Here is an 18792-nt window from a genome sequence, read left to right as displayed (position 1 = left end):
CCATGAATAAACTGCTTGGTCTGGGAAAGCCAAGCAGGGAAGGAGTGCACCACATTTCGCAGGGGGTACCCACAGATGTCCTAGGTCAGAGAGTGAAACCATACTGACTTTGAACTCTGTGAGACATATTGGGACCTTTGTATAGGTAGCCCCAAAACTGACTGACTTGAAATCAGTTTTGCACATGTGGGGACAAGGTAAATTAAGTGCAGCAGTAGGTGACATGCCCCACTTTGAAGCCAGTGGGAGGGTTGGACTACACAACATTGGTCCTAAGGAGCAGGACTCCAGGGGTTTACATTCCAAAGACCAGTTTTCCTACCCATGTAAGTGTTCCCTGAGCTTGGTGGGGGCTCCCAGGCTCCTCAAAAACAGATAGGACCTATATCAAGCTCAGGTAAAACTCTGGGAAGTCGCCTTGCATGTACTGATTGAAAACCCCATTCCTTAAGTCTTTGGCTCCAGCCTCCGATTGCAGGGAGCACACTGTAACCAGGGAACAGTTAGATAGGCCCAGTAAGGAATACCTTGCTTCACTGGAATATCAAGCTCAGGCAAGACCTAGGTCAGACCTCGAGGAAGTCTGTATAAATGGATGGGCAAATGCTCCTATGAAACACTCTAGATACCAATCTGAGTTGCCACTGTGTACCAACCAAAGAGTTCAGCAAGACATGTGAGAAGTCCAGTGCTCGCTCCACTTGAGTGTCAGGCTTTGACAAGACCCATCTCAGTCCACTTGGAAGCCCAAATGAGTGGCTAAGCTCATGGCTGCTGGACTGGACTCCAGGCACTGCCTGGGATAACCTCTCCATACCCAGTGTTTCAAAAGCACAATTAGGAGCACCATGCTTCTTCAGGGCATAGGATCTCAAGAAGGTCCTAGTCAGACCTCAAGAATCCTCCCAGAATGAGTGGGGACAAGGCCACCATGCTGAGCTCCCAGTACCAGCCAGGAATTCCCTGTTAGGTGTTTTGTGTTCCACCAGAGGTAAAACTCAGACAAATCTCTAGACAGGCTTCTGGCAAACTAGTGTGAACGGTTATGTGTCTGATGGTATGACTGCTAGCCTGAATTCCAGGTTGAGATGGGGGAATCCTCATAGCCCAGGGCAGGACAGGAAAAGCACAGTGAGGAGTCCTTTGCTCCACTGTGGCATCAATCTCAGATAACCCCAGTCAGAACTTGAGCAGTCTGCATTCATGGCTAGGAGCGTAGTTGCTGGTCTAGCCTTGATCCATCTGCTGTACTTGTTGATCTGTACCACAACCACAGCTATAAAATGCTGATGAGGTATTGCTCATTCTTCCTGGGCATCAAATTATAACAAGGCCCCAGTCATATCTCCAGAAAGCCACTTAGAATAAATCGGAACATAACAGTTGGCATGGTTTTAATTCACAAACCAGAGGTACCTCTATACCAAGGACAAAGTTGAACAATCCTTGTTTTGAGTCTCATGCTCCTTCAGCAGGTAATGCTCAGACACAACTCCAGTCAGGCTACCAGGGAGCCTGTGGAAATGGATGAGTGGTTGAAGGTGACTGCTGGGCTGGTTTCCAGGCTGCAGCTGAGGCTGTCACTTTTTCTGCAGGACAGGGTTATGTGAGCATGGTCACGATACTTGTGCTCATCTGGAGCATCAAAGAAGACCCCACTCAGAACTCCAAGGAGCCTACATTAATAGCTGAGGCCATGGACATTGGTATGGGCTTTAGGCATCTACCATTGGTGTTCCTCTGTAGCCAGATCAGAATTAGACAAGGCGGGTGAAGAGTCTAATGCTCTCTCAGGTATCAGGCTTGGTTAGGGCTCAAGTCAGACTTCTGGCAAGTTCCTCTGGAAGTATAGGGACACGACCACAGGGCTGAGCTTGTTTCAAGGCACCGACTGAGAGGTGTCTCTCCCTTACCAAAGCAGAGTGAGGTAAGACCAATGAGAAGTCTGTAGTAAGTTGTGTGGGCTGGCGCTCGAGTCTAGGAGGACTCGGGTGCTCGAGCTCACGATGGTTGCTGGGGCAACGGGGGAACACCGCTAAACGGTGTCGGAGCGTCGGAGAAAACGGACGCGTTTCCTCTGGGGGTCTGAAGTGGATTTTACTCAATAATAAATACATTTAAACAGATATCGTTTAAGAAGGTTATTACATACCTTCTTTTTGGCGACGAGGAGACCCTCGGAGACGAACCCATTCCAGACACTGCTTCAGTCTGGTGAAGTTCGAGTTGGAGGCAATTAACCAACAACGTGTGGAGCAGACTTGGAGCTACTTGTGTGAGGCGTTTTCTTCAGCAGGAGGTGTGATTAATGAGGCATAACAGGAAGTAGCACTGTTGGAGTGTTGTGCTAGACAAGCTATCTTACTATTACAAATGGGCATATACGGCAGCCATTTTGGATGAGTATTTTAAGACTATGTTGTATTTTAAAGAGTTACTAAGTGTTAAAGGACAACGAAGTACATAAACATTATTGGAAGTTACTACCTGTAGTTAATATACAAGAAAAATAGTTTGGTTTATTGCATTGTATTGGATTCGCCATTTTTTGCGCTATGCAGGCTGTTAATCCTCCACCCCCGTTTTTGGAAAGTCCAGGTGAACCACAAATTGCCTGGAGGCATTGGTTTGACGCTTTTGAAACTTATTTGGGGGCAATAGGAGCGGCGAGATTTAGACCGGAACGTAAAAAATGCATACTGTTACATTCTATTGGGTTTGAAGGTCGAGCTATCTTCAAACATTTACCGGATATACCAAATGACGAAGAGGAGTAGGATGAATATGAATCTACAGTGAAGAAAATGAGTAGCAGGTTTGATTCTCCGCCAAGTTTAGTAGTGTCTAGACACAAGTTTTTCAAGAGGGTTCAGCAAAATGGTGAAGATGTGGATACGTACATTTCTGCGCTGAGGTTGTTGGCAGCTGACTGCCAGTTTGGTGTATTGAGTGATCAATTGATCAGGGATCAGTTCATTTGTCAAGGCTTGGACAGATCAATTAAGCAGAAATTGCTATCTTTGGACAATCCAACACTAGCTGAATCTATCAAAATTGCCAAGAGCATCGAATCATCAATAAAATCGACTAAGGAAATAGAGAAATCTGTGGATAGTCGGGACAGAATTGGTGTGGTCCGAACTAAAATGGAGAAAGGAAAATTGGACAAAACAATGAATTTGCAACCTTCTAACCAAGGATACAAGAATAGTAGAGACAATAATTTGAGTATTTTTTTTAGGCAAAAAAATATTTGTTTTATATGTGGATATGCTCTACATGTGAAAGGGGCCAGAGTGTGTCCGGCTTTAAATGTTCAATGTAGGAATTGTGGAAAAATTGGCCATTTTGCGAAAGTGTGTCAGAGTGAACGTTCAAGAAACAACGCAGTAACGTCAGTGGTTGAGAAGGAGGAAGGGTTGGTTGAAAATTTGATTGGAGAAGTTCAAGATATGGTGTTAGTGATTGATGACAAGATGATTAAGAGTGATGATGCTGCGTGCTGCATCGATCCGTATGTCCTCATTAGAGTAGGAAATAAACATTTACGGCTGTTAGTAGATTTGGGTGCAAGAATTACAATGATAACACAAGAGTTGTTTAGTCAGAATTGGAAAGATTGTACTTTGTTACCTCCAGATAGAGCTCCTGTTTCTTATGAAGGGAGGAAAATAGATCTCCAAGGATATTTTGAGGATATTATGGAGTTCAAGGGAAGAAAGATACAAGGAAAAATTTACGTTGCAGTGAAAGGTTTAAATATCTTGGGTTGGTTTCATCAAGGTCTTTTTGGTATGGTTTTGCGACCTGGTACCAAAGATCAGGTAACAGTGATTAGGGATGTTAATGATGTTGAAGAGACGTTAAATGAATATCCTGAGGTATTTTCAGGAGACTTAGGAAAGATAAAAGGATTCAAGCACAAAATCAAGGTTAAGAACAATGCTATACCAGTCAAACATAAACTTAGGAGTGTACCTTTTAGCATCAGAGAGGAACTGGAAAAAGAACTTCTTGGCTTACGTGACAAAGGGATTATTGAGCCAGTTGAGTCTTCGCTATGGACTTCTCCTTTAGTGGTTACTAAGAAAAAAAAATGGAGATTTGAGAGTGCGTGTGGACTTGAGAGTATTGAACAAATAGATTTGGGTGGACACACATCCATTACCAAAAATAAGTGAATTGTAGTCTACAGTTAAGGATGGAAAGATATTTACTAAACTTGATCTTGCTAGCGCTTATCATCAGATTGAGTTAGATCCAGAATCGAGACATTTGACAGCATTTGTGTCGCCTATTGGCACGTTCCAGTACTGTCGCATGCCGTTTGGGTTAGTCTCGGCAGCTTCAGTCTTTCAAAGGATTATGTGTTCGATATTGAAAGATGCGCCAAATGTATTAGTGTTTCAGGATGATGTGCTGATTTATGAAGGTACTCAATGTGAACATAACCAAGTGTTGAGACAGGTGTTGGATAAGTTTTCTTCTTGTGGAATTGTTCTAAAAAGAGAGAAGTGTTTATTTATGAAACCATCAGTAGAATATTTAGGTCATGTTATTTCGGAGGAGGGAATCTTACCAAAACCTGGTTTGATAGAAGCCATGAATAAGGCTCCACCCCCCAAGGACAAAGGGGGAGTGAAGTCATTTTTAGGAATGTGTGAATTTTACTCTCGATTCGTATCAAACTTTGCTAGCATAGTTAGGCCGATATCCAATCTTTTGAAGAGTGAGGTATGTTTTGTTTGGGATACTGAGTGTGATAAGGCATTCGAAGAAATAAAGAAGATATTAGTTAGTGCTAAGGTACTGAAACCGTTTGATCAAGAGGTTCAATGTTGTTTAACTGTTGATGCAAGTAATGTAGGGGTTGGAGCGGTTTTAACACAGTTGAAGAATGATGAAGAGAACACAATTGGGTTTGCATCCAGAGCGTTAAGGGAACCGGAAACTCATTTTTCTGTTATTGAAAAGGAATTGTTGGCTTGTGTGTGGGCGGTTGAGAAATTTAGAAACTATATTTGGGGCAGACATTTCATATTGAAAACAGATCATAAACCTCTCGTGTCGATTCTCAATGGCACAAATAATAAAACTGGTACACCCAGAATTGCGAGGTTCACGGCAAGATTGATACAGTATGACTTTGAAGTCATCTATATTCAAGGAGGAAAGAATGTCAGAGCAGACTATCTATCACGGTTTCCAGCTCAAATTGTAGAAGGGGATGATGATAATTGGGCAGATGAGAGTTGCTTGATTGCTGCTGTGGAAATTGAACAAATCTGTGTGTGTTCAGAAAATGTATGGAAGGAGAAATTATATGCAGATAAAATTTTGTGTGAGGTAATCAAGAATGTTAAAGAGGGGTGGCCTCATGAAAGGGGATTGACGTATGGTGTTCAACCATTTTGGAAAGTTGCAGACGAGTTGACTATTGAGGACAATATACTGCTGAGAAATGACAAATTAATTCCACCAGAAGATTTGAGAAGCAGAATCAAGGAAAAAGCTCATGAGGGGCATTTAGGCGCCACAATGACCAAGAAAAGAGTACATGAGCGTTTTTGGTGGCCATGTATGGATAGTGAAATTGACAGTTTGGTGAAGAATTGCACTATATGTTATAATAGTGATAAGTCATTTAGGACATGTACTTCTCCCATGATTCCAATTGATTGTCATACTGGTCCTTGGAAGAAGTTGGGAGTGGATTTGGTGGGACCATTTCATGCTTTGAATTGCAGTACCAGGTATGCGTACGTGGTAGTTGACTATTACTCAAAATGGCCATACGTGAAGTTTGTTCAGGATCCTAATGCCAGATCATTGGTTATATTTTTGAGAGAGGTTTTTATGAGTGAAGGTTTTCCCGAAGAAATAATTACAGACAATGGTGTACAATTTGTGTCTGATGAATTCAAAGTGTTTCTGGATGAAGGATCAATTAAACATTTGAAGTGTTCACTTTATCAACCCCAAACAAATGGTTTGGTGGAACGTTTTAATTGTGTACTAGGTGACTGCATTAGGTGGTCGCTGACAAACAAATGTGTGGTGACTACATCTGTCCAGGCAATGCTATGGTTTTATAGAACAACACCACACTCCACCACTGGAGTGTCCCCTTTTGAAGCTTTAAGAGGAAGAAAGGCTTGTATGCAAGTATGTCCGGGGTGAATGTCCAGATTTTTCAAAAGTATGCGATTGGAAGAGTGTGCGAAAATTGTCCAACAGAATGTTAAAGAAAAACAGGTTGTACAAAAAATGCATTTTGACAAACGTAAAGGTGTTAAGAGAATTGGTTTTTCAACAGGAGATTGGGTGTCTATAAAGCTGCCTACTTTTGTCAAAAAAGGGGGTCCGAAATTCTCTGACCCGGTAAGAGTGAAGTTGGTGAAAGGGAATGCAGTTAAAGTTGAAGGAAACAAATGGTGGAACATGTCAAAGGTTGTTAAACTTCAGAATGGGTTGGAAGAGTGCCGTATTGACCATGGGTTAAGGACTAATTCAGGGTCACAGGATTCTAACACTCTCCACCAACCGGTATTGCAGGTACCGTCAACGTGTAAGAGTCTACGTTTAAGGAGAGTTCCTTGGAAACTCAGAGTGTGATGATTCTGTGTGTAAATGTGTTAAAAAAATAAAAAAAAACATAGCTATCCATAAGATTGCTTTATTTTAAATTTTTAAATTATTTTTGTTCTATAAACATGTTAAGTTAGTTATAGTTGTCTGTGTAAGGAGTTATATGCATAATATGCTTTAAGTGAGACAGTTGAATAATTATGTGGAGTTGTTTTTAGTTGTTTGTAAAAGAAATTATATAGTAAAAAAAAAAAAAAAACTCAATGTAGTAAGTTTTGTGGGCTGGCGCTCGAGTCTAGGAGGACTCGGGTGCTCGAGCTCACGATGGTTGCTGGGGCAACGGGGGAACACCGGTAAACGGTGTCGGAGCGTCTGAGAAAACGGACGCGTTTCCTCTGGGGGTCTGAAGTGGATTTTACTCGATAATAAATACATTTAAACAGATATCGTTTAAGAAGGTTATTACAAAGTCCTATGCTCTTCAGAGTTTTCAAGCTTACACAAGACTAATGAGTCCAGCATGGAGTCCCAATAACTGGTTTGGAGTATGGTTGCTGGTCACTGATTCAGACACAAGTCTGGGTGTGCCAATCTGTACCCAGAGCAAAATTATACAAGTCCACTGAGAAGCCCTGTGCTCCTAAAGGATATCAAGTTCCAACAGGACTACAAACTAACCTCTGGAAAGCCTGTGATAACGTCAGAGGCTATTGTCACATGGCTGGGCTCCAGGCACTGACAAATGTCCTTCAGTACCCAATGGCAATCTATTCAGATTCAACTAAGAATTATGTTAGGCTTTCGGTTTTCTTAATGTTCGGGGGGCAGAGGACTCATTGCTAAACCAAGGCTTTCACACATCAGGTACTGAGACACTTAGCTGTGTAAATTTAACTGCTTTCAAACCAGTATTGCTTAGATATGAAGAGATATATTGAGCCCCAAATATAGTGAAATACATATAAACATATAATTACCCCCTCCCCCAGCACTCACGCTCTGTCTGCATCCTACTGCTAACAGAGTTGATGGTGGCTGTTTTTCAATGGCGCTCATGCATGCATGGACGTTCCTGTATGCACAGTGGCCATGTGGGAATACTTTTTACTTAAAAGGTGTCATACATTGTAAATCATTTTTCTTACCCAATCTTACATCATTAATAGTTACCAGGAAGAATAGCTCTGGAATGCCTCTTGGTTTCATGACACCTGCTTGGTTTGTAAAACCAATTGTGACATCATTCCAAGGGTGGTCTGTGTCACGGTTTCACATGTATCTTTTGGCTTTGCCACTGCCTGTTAGAGTTACCTTATATATTACAGATTTGTGTTGTCTATAATTTAAGTGATTTTAAGGAAGTTAATCTCAACAAATTAAGTTCCAAATGGCAAACTTCATCTGTAAGTTATAACGATATTTCCCATTCCTTTTAAATAAACACACTGTTTACTTTTTCTTCAGATCGATGTTCACGTTTTTGAACCGCAAGGCATCCGCTCCCTGGAGACCAGCAGCACGTTTCTAACAAATGAATTGTCTGACGCTCTTACAAAGACTGTTAGTGAAACACAGGTAATGGGAGCTCTTCGTTTAAGATCACGTTTTATATTATAGAGTTTATGCTTGTTCTTTATTACATCACGATTCGTACTTTAGAATCCAGATTGACAAAACTGTGGCTTGGCAGTGCATTCCCTTCCTAGTAAATGGTTTGCTTTTGTTAATTAAGAAATCATGATTGAGATTCATGGAAGGGGCTGCTTATGAGATCCCAGGGGTTTGAGCAGCAGAAGTGTGGAGTTTCTGATTCGAAATGTGATGAACGGCCAATATATTCGTAGAATGTCAGGGAAATAAAACTCGTGGTCAGGGCAGAGGTGCATTGTCAGAGCTAATTGTAAGGCTTCAGGGACCAGAAGAGCATGCGGGGAACTGTTAATTCGAACTGAAAGTAATTTTCACAGCTCATTGTATTGTATTGCAATAGTATTTATATAGCGCTTACTACCCCTGACGAGGCATTGTGAGGGTTCTGGTGCTCGAACTGCAGGAAACTGAAGGGATGATTTGAGCTTCGTTGCTAGGGATGCTTGAGAATACCACATTAATTGAATAGGAGTGGAGGGGGGCTGCCATTAAATATGGTGGTTCATAGGCACATCTGTTTGTGTGGTCTTATTAGCACAGCAATAAGCGACCTGTAGGACCACTCAAAATGAATCAACACAGTGGCCGGATGTTACATAATACACTTAAGTAGAGGGGCTCTTGGTCAGTGGACTTTATCCAATGATCTGTTAAATTGCCACTCTCATTTTGCTTCCACCGACTACAGCGTACAGCATGAGGCAATGGGTCACCCTGCTTTATCTACTGGCTCCCTTCCCTTTCAGTGACAGCACAAATATGTGCACATTGGCCACATACACCTAACAATAGTTGTTTTCTTTCTAGATAGAAAGATGTTTCAAAATGTGCCTTTGATTTTATTTCAAAACGGGCATTTTTTTTTACTACTGTTTAGAGTTTATTTTAAAGCGTGTAAACTAGATTGTAACATTCTAGTTGCCATCAATTTGAGTAATTGGTTAGGTGGTTACTTATGCATGTCTCCTTCATACATCATGAAAATGGCACTACTAAGACCTGGGGCCTCATTATGAGTCTGCTGGTCACTAGAGATCCAGACTCAAAGATGGCAGTCGGACTGCTGCCAATACAGCGGTCCGAGCTGTACATTACAACCGTAATGGTCGGGCCACCAGGGAACCGCCAGCTCTGCCAGGATCAGTGATCCCGGCGGTCTGGAGGTAGCGGTGGTCTTAATCCACCACGGCAGCGGTGCAAGCAGCGCTGCCCTGGGTATTACGACCTTGTTCTCCGCCAGCCTTTTCATTGAAGTAGCACCGCCATGAAAAGGCCAGTGGAGAATGGGTGTAGGGGGCTGCAGAGGGGCCCCTGCACTGCCCAGGTACTTGGCATGGGCAGTGCAGGGGCCCCACTTGCCACCACCCTCACAGTGTTCACTGTCTGCCTTGCAGACAGTGAACACTGTGAGGGTGCTAGTGCCCTCAGCAGGCCACAGCATTGCCACTGGCACGATTACGAGCCAAAGACAATGCTGTAGCCTGTTTCCACTAGGCCAGCGGGCGGAAACTCAGGTTTCCACCTGCTGTCCTAGCGGTAGACTCTTAATAACTCTGGCAGGGAGGTCGCCGTGCAGGTGGCGGCCACCCTGTTGGAGTTTGGCAGACGGATTTTTTCCATCTGCCGAACTCAAAATCGGGGCCCAAAGTCTCCAGAAACATCAATAGTAAAAGAGCTGTATCAATCTATTTTTAATTAAAATATCTCATCCCAAGTATAGGACCGCCATATTTAGGTGATGACACATTTTCTTTTTTTTTACTTTTTATTCTTATGGCACATGCTTGCAGTATAAAAATTGGATAAAAACAATTAACGATTGCACCAACTTTGCCAATGTTTTTTTTAGTATGGAGCCATTTGTCTGATATGTGACTGACTCACCACAAATCCATTATTTCATTGATATGGTTGATGTGTATCTAAACTGACATAGGCCTACCGGTCTTTCAAAAAAGTGTTTGACTCCACCCCAGCCCTTCCTGCATTCCAGCTTTGAGCTAGGAATTTGAGCATCGCTTCTCCTACCATATGGGTCCTAAAGGGATGTTAGCCTGACACATTATTGGTTGTCTTTTATCTCCTACTATCCCTAAATCTCATCCCTGTTTCAGATGTTTGCTTGACTTAAGACTCTTTCCTCTATAGCAATGCTGACCTTACAGAGCCACATGACAGTCGTAGTTTCCCAGGTATTCTTACAAGAGCCACCATACTCTTTACTAGATTCACAGAGATTTAACAGAAAGAACATAGCATTCAGGAAATATACAAAAGAAATGCGTAATACAACAATTATGCCCTAAGCTAGACAAACAAACTTGCCAAATGCAAAAGATGTCAGTAAACAAAATCTTCAAAAACGTCTACAATGTAATCCAGCATAAAACAAAATCCATAAAAGGTATCTGTATAAAATCCTTTAAGCACTCAAAAATCCCACAAATGTATTGTTTTAAACAAGAAGAAGCAAGATAAAGATCAACAAAATGAATGTTAAACTTTATGTACAGGAAACCAAAAGATTTCCTTTGAAAGATACACAATTTTCATTAGCCGACAGCACCTGTAACCAAAAACATATATTCCCATACCAGAAAAAAACACAATGGCTAAAGTTAAAAACACAATACAATAGGGCCATCCCCATAAACTAAAGACAGGAGTCTGGAGTATACACAATAACAAAAACATACGCTGCTCTGGGTTCCCTTCACAGAAAAATGTGTTTGGAGGTGTGAGGATTTGGGTTGTTGATTGACTGGGGTGTGTGCCCTGTTCACGCAATAGGCACAGCTCCTTGAAGGGTGAACCACAAAAAGTCACTAAATTAACATGTGCTAAATCCTGGGTAGACTGGCACAAATAGCAGTCAGGCTTAACTTAGAGGCAATGCGTAAAGTATTTATACAGCACACAAACAGTAACAAAGTGACGGCCCAACATAATAAAAATCTCACACCAATTTAGCAAAAAAGAGTACACTTTAATACATTTTTTGACACCAAAACGAGAAAATACAATCGGGGGAACCAACGTAATCAATTTTTACAGCATTTAGCAAAAACTAGCTCCTAAAAGACGGAAGCGCCAACTGCGGACATCTAATTGCACAAGACGGGGTCAGAGTTAAAAAAAATATGGCTAACTGCGATGAAGCATGGATCACATAAAAGAAGTGGATTGGGCCCGGTCAGTTCTTGTCTTTGGACTTAGAATACATTTTGAGAAAAATGTTCTGAGAAAATAAAGTTCAGTGGGGCAAGGGAGCAGGCAGAGTCAGAGGAGGGGGCGCCTTTGTTCGGGAGCCCTGGGTCGAAGGCCGCATTGAAGATTTCCATTTTTGAATTAGCCATTTTTTAAAAAGTTTAAAATCTCCAGGGGCATGAGGCAGGAGGCGATAGTCAAAGACAGTTCCACAAAGCTTAATACCTCTTTGGCGAAGGATTGCTGAACAGGATTTGGTGCTGGGAGAAGAACATAGGAGACCAGCCACAAAGTCAGGCAGACCGGATATGGACCTTTTGTGGCTAGATGAGTAGTTTGGTCCTGTCTCCACCTGGTTTTCAGAGCAGTTTTTTTAACCAATATTTTTCAAAGTCCAAAGTTTTAGATTTGGGCTATCTGGACACATTTAGCACCACAACCCAGGGTTTAGGGCTGGTGGGACACAGCTGGGGGTTCAGGCCTCACTCAGGCTGGGTCCAGGTGTGGGTTCAAGATGGTCAGAGACTTTTGTGTCCATGTGGCTCTGAACAGGAGGTCAGCAAACTAGCCCTTGTAGTCACTCTGATAGTCATGGGTGCAGGTGAAGATTCAGGGCTCAAACAGCAGGGCTGGCCTCTGACAGGTTTTGGGCAGGCTCCAGGCAGCAAAGCAGTCCTTCCAGGTACAGCAAAGCAGTCTTGCATAGTGCACAACAGGTTGCAACAGCAGGCAGTAATCTGAGAGTCCTTTCTGCAGGTCCAGAAGTGAACTGAAGAGTGGGTATGAAGGTACTATGTTTATACCCTGGTGCCCTTCCTCTGAAAGGTGAGAAAAGCCTCTAGAAATTGTCTGTGAAGTGCATTGAATTTCCTGACTTGCCTACACTGGCTCCATGCTGGCTGCAGTGACAATGTAGAAGTGATCGGCCCTTTGTGTGAAGGCATAACATAGCCTATTCGATTGCAAGAGGGGAAATGCTTATGTCCGCCCTCATCCTGGCAGAAAATGGCCCATTCAGGCACACCTAATACCTTTATTGTGTGACTGTCTGGAAGGACTTCATAAAGTCTAACTGTCAGTTGCACCCAATCATGTTACTCAAGGCTGGTTACAGGCACAAAAGGGCAGGAAAATGTCAACTTTCTAAAAGTGCCATATCCAAAGTTGTAACTAAAAATCTGACTTTACCATTAAAGATGATTTTTCATTACAATTTCATAGATACCCGGTCTCAATCAAAAGTTAGCACTTATTAACAGTAATAAGGCAATCTGATGCTATACTATGGGACACCAAGACCTCAGAAGAGTAAACAATAAATCCAGGACTTTTGAACTATTAGGACACCTAAAACTTAAGTGTGCATATCCGGTCTTTTAATTACGATGCACTCTGCCCTGTGGGCTACCTAGGGCCTATATTAGGGGTGATTAATATGCAATACAAGGGGAGTTTAAGTTTTGACAGGAGGTTATATTGCCAGGTTAAATTGGCAGTTTAAAACTGCATTGAAGACTGCAATCGTAAGCCTGGGTCATGTTTTAAGATGTTACTGCAGTGGGTGGCACAATAGGTCCTGCAGGCCCACTGGTAGCATTTAATTTACAGGCCCTGGGTATATGGTTTACCACTCTACAAGGGACTTACAAGTAAATTATATATGCCAATCAGGTGCAAGCCAATCAGACCATATTCAGGTGATTGAGCACAAGGGCATTAGCACTGGTTAGCAGTGGTAAATTGCATGGATTACTAAGGCCAACAAAAATGAATTTCAGCACAAAAATGGAGGTGAGTTAGGCAAAATGCCTGGGGGAAAGACCACCCTAAGCCGTACAAGTCTAACAGGAGGGCTTCCCACAAGTAGATCCAAATGTGTATATAGTCTCAGGGCTGTTATAACTTCAAACCCACACCCGCTGGGGATAGGGTTTAATTTTGAGTGATGTAGATGTACTATTCTAATTTCATCCCACCCCCAATTTGGGAAGTGGTCAGTTTTGGGGAATGCAGATTTATGATTCTAACTCCAAACCCAGAACCACTTTGGACAGTATTTAATGTCAGGGAATTCAGATGTTTTGATTGTTAAAATGCATAAAAGCAAGAATGTTATTATTGATTTTATTTAATGCTATTTGATACTAAAGGCATATTTATGAATGTTTAATATGATACTTTAAAAATAATATTTGTATTTTTTGTATTTACTTTTAAAAACATTCCCGCCCTATTTGCATAAAAAGAAACCAATCTATATTTTACATAAATAATTTATGGCACTTAATCATTACATAGTATAAATTACTAATTAAAATATTCATAAAATTCTTACATTCTTTATTGTTTTATTGCATTTAGTCACATCCTGGTGTCGGCCATCTTTCCCTACCTGTTTATGTGTCCCACAATTTGAGGTTCCAGTCACATAGTCAAAGATATCTCAGTTTTGCCAGAAATGAGATCTACAGCCAAGCAATTTACCAACTATTTCATGCTTGCCTGGGAAGGTGGAAAAGAGTTGGAAAACAGCAGAGGAATAGGTGGTTAAGAGTGCCTGTTATGCCATTGCAGGAGACAGCAATGCAAGGTCATCTTGTAGTGCTATGAGCTCATATAAATGGACATTGACTTACTTAGTTCAGATATCCCTAACATACCAGACCCACACTGTAAAGGGGTTAATTAGCCTAATGTGCCATCACTGTCCCCACTGATACATGGTCCTTACTGTCTCCCCTATGTTTCATACTCACAGTTCAAAAGACAATTCTCAATCCCATAGATATATGTTATGTTATTGTATGTCTACTTGTATAGCACATTAATCACCCATGAGGGTATCCAGGAGCTTGAGCAGGTGTGTAGGTGAATGTACCTCAGAGAAATTGAAAGAGCTAGGTCTTTAGCTACTTGCAGAACTCCAGAAGTGAGCAGAAGGTTCTGATGTGTTGTGGGAGGCTGTTTCTGGTTTTTAGTGCATTGAATGAAAACAAACAACCTTCTGTTCTGCTGTTGTGAATGCAGAGGATGTGCGAAAGTGAGCGTGAGGCTGAGCAAAGGTGTCTGTTAGTCTGGTGAAAGTGTATGTGATTGCTGAGGTATGCTGGGCCAGTGTGGTGTAAGGCTTTGTATATGTGTGTGAGGAGTTTGAATTGGTTGTTTTTGGGAATAGGGAGCCAGTGGAGCTCTCTAAGATGGGGTGGCATGTGGGTTCGGGGTGGCAGGTCGAGTATGATTCTTGCGGCAGCACTCTAGATGGCCTGGAGTCTGTGTAAGAGCAGCTTGGAGATTCCAGCATAGAGCATGTTTCCTCACTTAAGCCTCCTAGATTGCTAGTGTTTGTGCTAGTGCATGCCTAATGGCATGTCTGGTGTTCTGTGGCAGCCAATTGACGATGTTTTGTAGCATATGTAGGATGTGGAAGCGTTGACTTGTGCTGTCATGTTGAACTTGTCATTCAGGATGATTTCCAGAATTCTGCTGTGGTCTGTGGGTGTGGGTGTTGGTCATTACTCCTTCAGCCACCAGGTGGCATGCCATGGGTAGATCTTGCTTCTGAAGACCAGTGCTTCCTTCTTGTTGGAGTTCAGCTTCAAGCAGTTGGTACTCATCCATTCTGCTGCCCAGGTCATGCAGTTGGTGAAGTTCTGGTGGTGGTTGTCTTGTCTGTCAGGAAGAGGATGAGCTGTGTTGTTGAAGTAGCAAAGGATGTTGATGCCTTATGATTAGATGACTTTGGGGAGTATTGAACAGGTTGGAGCTGAGGAACGATCCCTGGGGGACTCCACAGATCAGGTTGTTGGACTTCGATGTAAAAGTTGGCAGTCTGACTATTTGGGTTCTTCCCTTGAGGAAAGAAGAGATCCATTTGAATTTGGGTCCTTAGATGATGAGCTCGTGGAGTCTTCTGACAAGTGTGTGTTGTAGATAAATGTGTTGAGTGCCACTGAGAGGTCAAGCAGCATGAGGGCCACTGTTTCTCCTTGGCCCAGGATGGTCTGGATGTCATTGGTGGATGTGATGAGTGCTGTTTGGATGCTTTGGTTCTTTTTGAATCCTGATTGAATGTTGTCCATTCAATGGTGTGGTTTGAGGTGGGTTGTGAGTTGGCCTTCTCTATCACTTTGACTGGGTAGGGGAGCAGAGAGATCAGTCAGACATTGCTCAGTTGGTTGGGTTGACCAATGACTTCTTGAGGAGGGCATTGACTGCTGCATGCTTCCAGTCTTCCGGGAATGTAGCGGATGTGGTGGTGGTATTGATGAGGTGATGAGGGTGTGCTGATGGTGATTCTCCCAGGTTCTAGACGGTGTGGCAGCATTGATCCAATGAGGCCCCCGATGATCAGTGGTGGGTTGTTTCAGGTGAAGGTGTGTCCATTCGGTCAGGTGGTCGTCTTGGTTTAGGCTGTCGAGTTGGTGTGTGAAGTTGCTTTAGATGGTTGCAATTTTTCTCCGAAAGACGTTTGACAGGTTGTCACAGAGTTCTTGGGAGGGGATGATGTTGATGGGGGCACAGGGTATGGTGGAGCCTTTGCCGATTGAGAAGATCTGCTTGCTGCTGCTGTAGCTCCTTTCGATTAGTTCATCTAGCACTCTTTTCTTAATGCCTCTCAGTTGCTGTTGGTAGCATCTGAGTGTAGCCTTATGGGTGGTTCTATCGATGGTTTTGTGGCTGGTTCTCCATATTTTCTCTAGCTGTTTGCATTGACATTTGACATCTCAAAGATCCTCTGTGTATCAGATGGCCTGCTTGTTGAGTCTTCTTTGCCTGATGTGTTTTCATGGGTGGAAGGGAGTCAGGAGAGTTCTTAATCCAGATGTTGAAGTTGGTGATGTCCTTATGGAGGCTGTCGTTGAGGTTGGGTTGATCATTGCTGAGGGATTTGATCCAGTCTGCTTCTGAGATTTTGCCCCACCTGCATGTTGGCAGGTGATGCTGGTGGGTGTGCTGACCAGAGGTGTGTGCATTTGAAAGAGGATGATGGCACGTCCTGTCCATGTGAGAGGCAAAGTGGTGTTGTATTTGATGCTGTTACTGGTCGTGAAGATGGATCCAGTGTGCGTTGATCGATGTGTATTGGTCCTGTGACAAGCTGGGTAGGTCCAATGCTGTTCAGGCTTTCGAGGATCGCAGTAGAGCAAGGGTCAATTCTGTCTTCCTGGTGGACGTTGTGGTCATGGAGTAGTATGTAGGCTCTGGAGTCAATGGTGAGGGAGCAATGAAGTTGCTAATGAGTCTGTTGAAGGTTGATCGCGGGCCAGGTGGTCCATGAGCGAGTTCAGAGTGAAGTTCTCAGAGATTTGATGCTTGAAGTGCATATGTTCCTTGAATGGAGTAGCACTCTCCATGGATGTTGAGCAGTTGATAGAGTTCTTGTAGATGACTACAAGTTATCCTACTGGCTAGTAATGGAGGTCCTGTCGCGCAGTCTTGCAGCCGGCTGGGATTGCTGTAGGAATGTCAGGTGCTGATGAAGAGTTGAGCCAGGGTTGTGTGAGGAAGAGGAGGTCAGGTGCATTGCTCCAGCAGGTCACAGATTTTGCTTTGGTGTTTGCTAAAGATCATGTGCTGAATAGCGTGTCTGTGAGTAAGGGTTGGCATGTGGGTTTGCTGTGGCATGTAGTATTAGTTGGGGATGTTGCTGGCATTGCTTCTGCTTGCGTGGGGTTTGTGGGTCGGTGCCTGCAGGGGAACTGGCAGTGGGTACAGGTGAAGGCTCATTTGATGGTGTGGCATGGTAGCAGTGGGGAGAGTGGCATCACGGGTTGAGGGACCAGAGGAACACATCAAGTGCTGCTGGTGTGTGAAAAGACCAGGGTTTCTGGCACTAGGTGCAGATGGACATAGAGGGGATTGCTCCTGGTGAAGCTTTGGAGTGGTCATGGCATGCCCCCTGCACACATCCACATTGCAGCTGTCATTAAGTGGGTCCTGGAATGGGGTAGAAGTGCAGTGATGTAATTTCGTGTGCAGGTGGATGATGGGAGACCCAGTGGTGTGACTTTCTGTGCTGATGGGTGATGAGAAATTAAGTCCTCTTACTTGGCTTCTTCCTTTAAAGATGGTTTGGGTGGGAAACCAGTGATGTCACTTCCTGTGCAGTTGGATGATGGGAGGTCCAGAGATGCCACTTCCTGTGCTTATGGGTGATGTGGCACATTGGTTACTATTTTGCCAATGCACTATATTTTTCCAAAGTGTAATACGTAATTCAAAGCGTTGTAAATACTTAAAAGTACTTTACCCATGCTCATTTTCTCCATGTATGAACAAATGCCTACTGATATACAGCAGAAAACTAGCTCATTTAACTACTACTAAGCAATGAAACTGCACCCTCCTGCCCATTATTATAGCCATGGTTTGACCTCTAGCAAAATTGAAGCATAGGTGAAACAGCATAAACGCCTTGGAGAAGTCCACAATGCAAATGTTTATTCCTGTGATTTTTTCATGTTCTGGCAATCTATTTGTTCAACTGAAGCTTTCTCCTGCCTAAGTTTTAAGTGTTGTTGCTTTAATATTTAGGCCCATATTTTATTCAAGCCAACAATAGACCAACAACGTAAAAACAAAGGACTTGACGAGACTCTTCTGGATGGTGACCTGATGATAAATTATGATGTGAAAAGGAGCACATCCGCTGGAGACGTGCAGGTAAGTATGAAAATGGCTGTGAGGTTACCTCACGTGCTGCCCACTTGGAATAATCCTCTGTGAGCCACAGTTAAACCACATGGTTCTTACTGTATTTACAACATACTCCTACCAATTGTCTCATGATGAAAAGCCCTAAATATATTACCTTTCCTTTTATGATGTAAGACGTAATAAAGGTTACCGGCCCCATCAGGTCCCCAGCTGGTAAAAAGGGCCAAGGTGTCTATCAAGGAAAATGGCCACATTCTATACCCGTATAAGCAAGCACACGCAGACTGACAATGGAGCAAGGTTATCCAAACAGCATGTACATTACTCTGTGAGAATTTACTGTTTCCCATGATTCTTACATCCAATATTTGTTCTGTTTTAAATACCTGTCCATTCATTGAGCACAAATACAGCCTGCACGTTGCTCGAGAACAAATAGAGATTAGATCAGGCCATACATGGAATATCTGTATACCCCTTTCTAGCTCTTGTTATCCTGATTTAGAATATTTACACTTTAGCCCCCCTACTTACTGCAGCAGACCTATGGCAGGAATCATTGACGGTAAATGTGAATATTTAATATCATGTAAGCCTTTCAGGCAATGCAGAAATGTCTACAGTATTTCAATACACTTGAAACTGTCATCAAAAGTGTAACCAGAATATACATACCTTGTGTACTTTCTT

At 42.8% G+C, this 18792-nt stretch overlaps 1 protein-coding gene across 4 annotated transcripts in view; it reads left to right on the top strand.

Annotated features, from left to right (window-relative positions):
- LOC138259001 (inter-alpha-trypsin inhibitor heavy chain H4-like) overlaps window positions 1-18792 on the top strand; it is a 536359-nt gene that overhangs the window by 97893 nt on the left and 419674 nt on the right. For all 4 annotated transcript variants that reach the window (XM_069206377.1, XM_069206375.1, XM_069206376.1 and 1 more), the window contains exons 5-6: window positions 8053-8163; window positions 17980-18108. In XM_069206377.1, the coding sequence (XP_069062478.1) occupies window positions 8053-8163; window positions 17980-18108 (240 nt within the window). The remainder of the gene's footprint in view (window positions 1-8052; window positions 8164-17979; window positions 18109-18792) is intronic.

The sequence above is a fragment of the Pleurodeles waltl genome, chromosome 9 (genome assembly GCF_031143425.1).
Source record: "Pleurodeles waltl isolate 20211129_DDA chromosome 9, aPleWal1.hap1.20221129, whole genome shotgun sequence".
Classification (NCBI taxonomy): domain Eukaryota; kingdom Metazoa; phylum Chordata; class Amphibia; order Caudata; family Salamandridae; genus Pleurodeles; species Pleurodeles waltl.
This window is presented reverse-complemented; position numbering and strand designations above follow the sequence as displayed.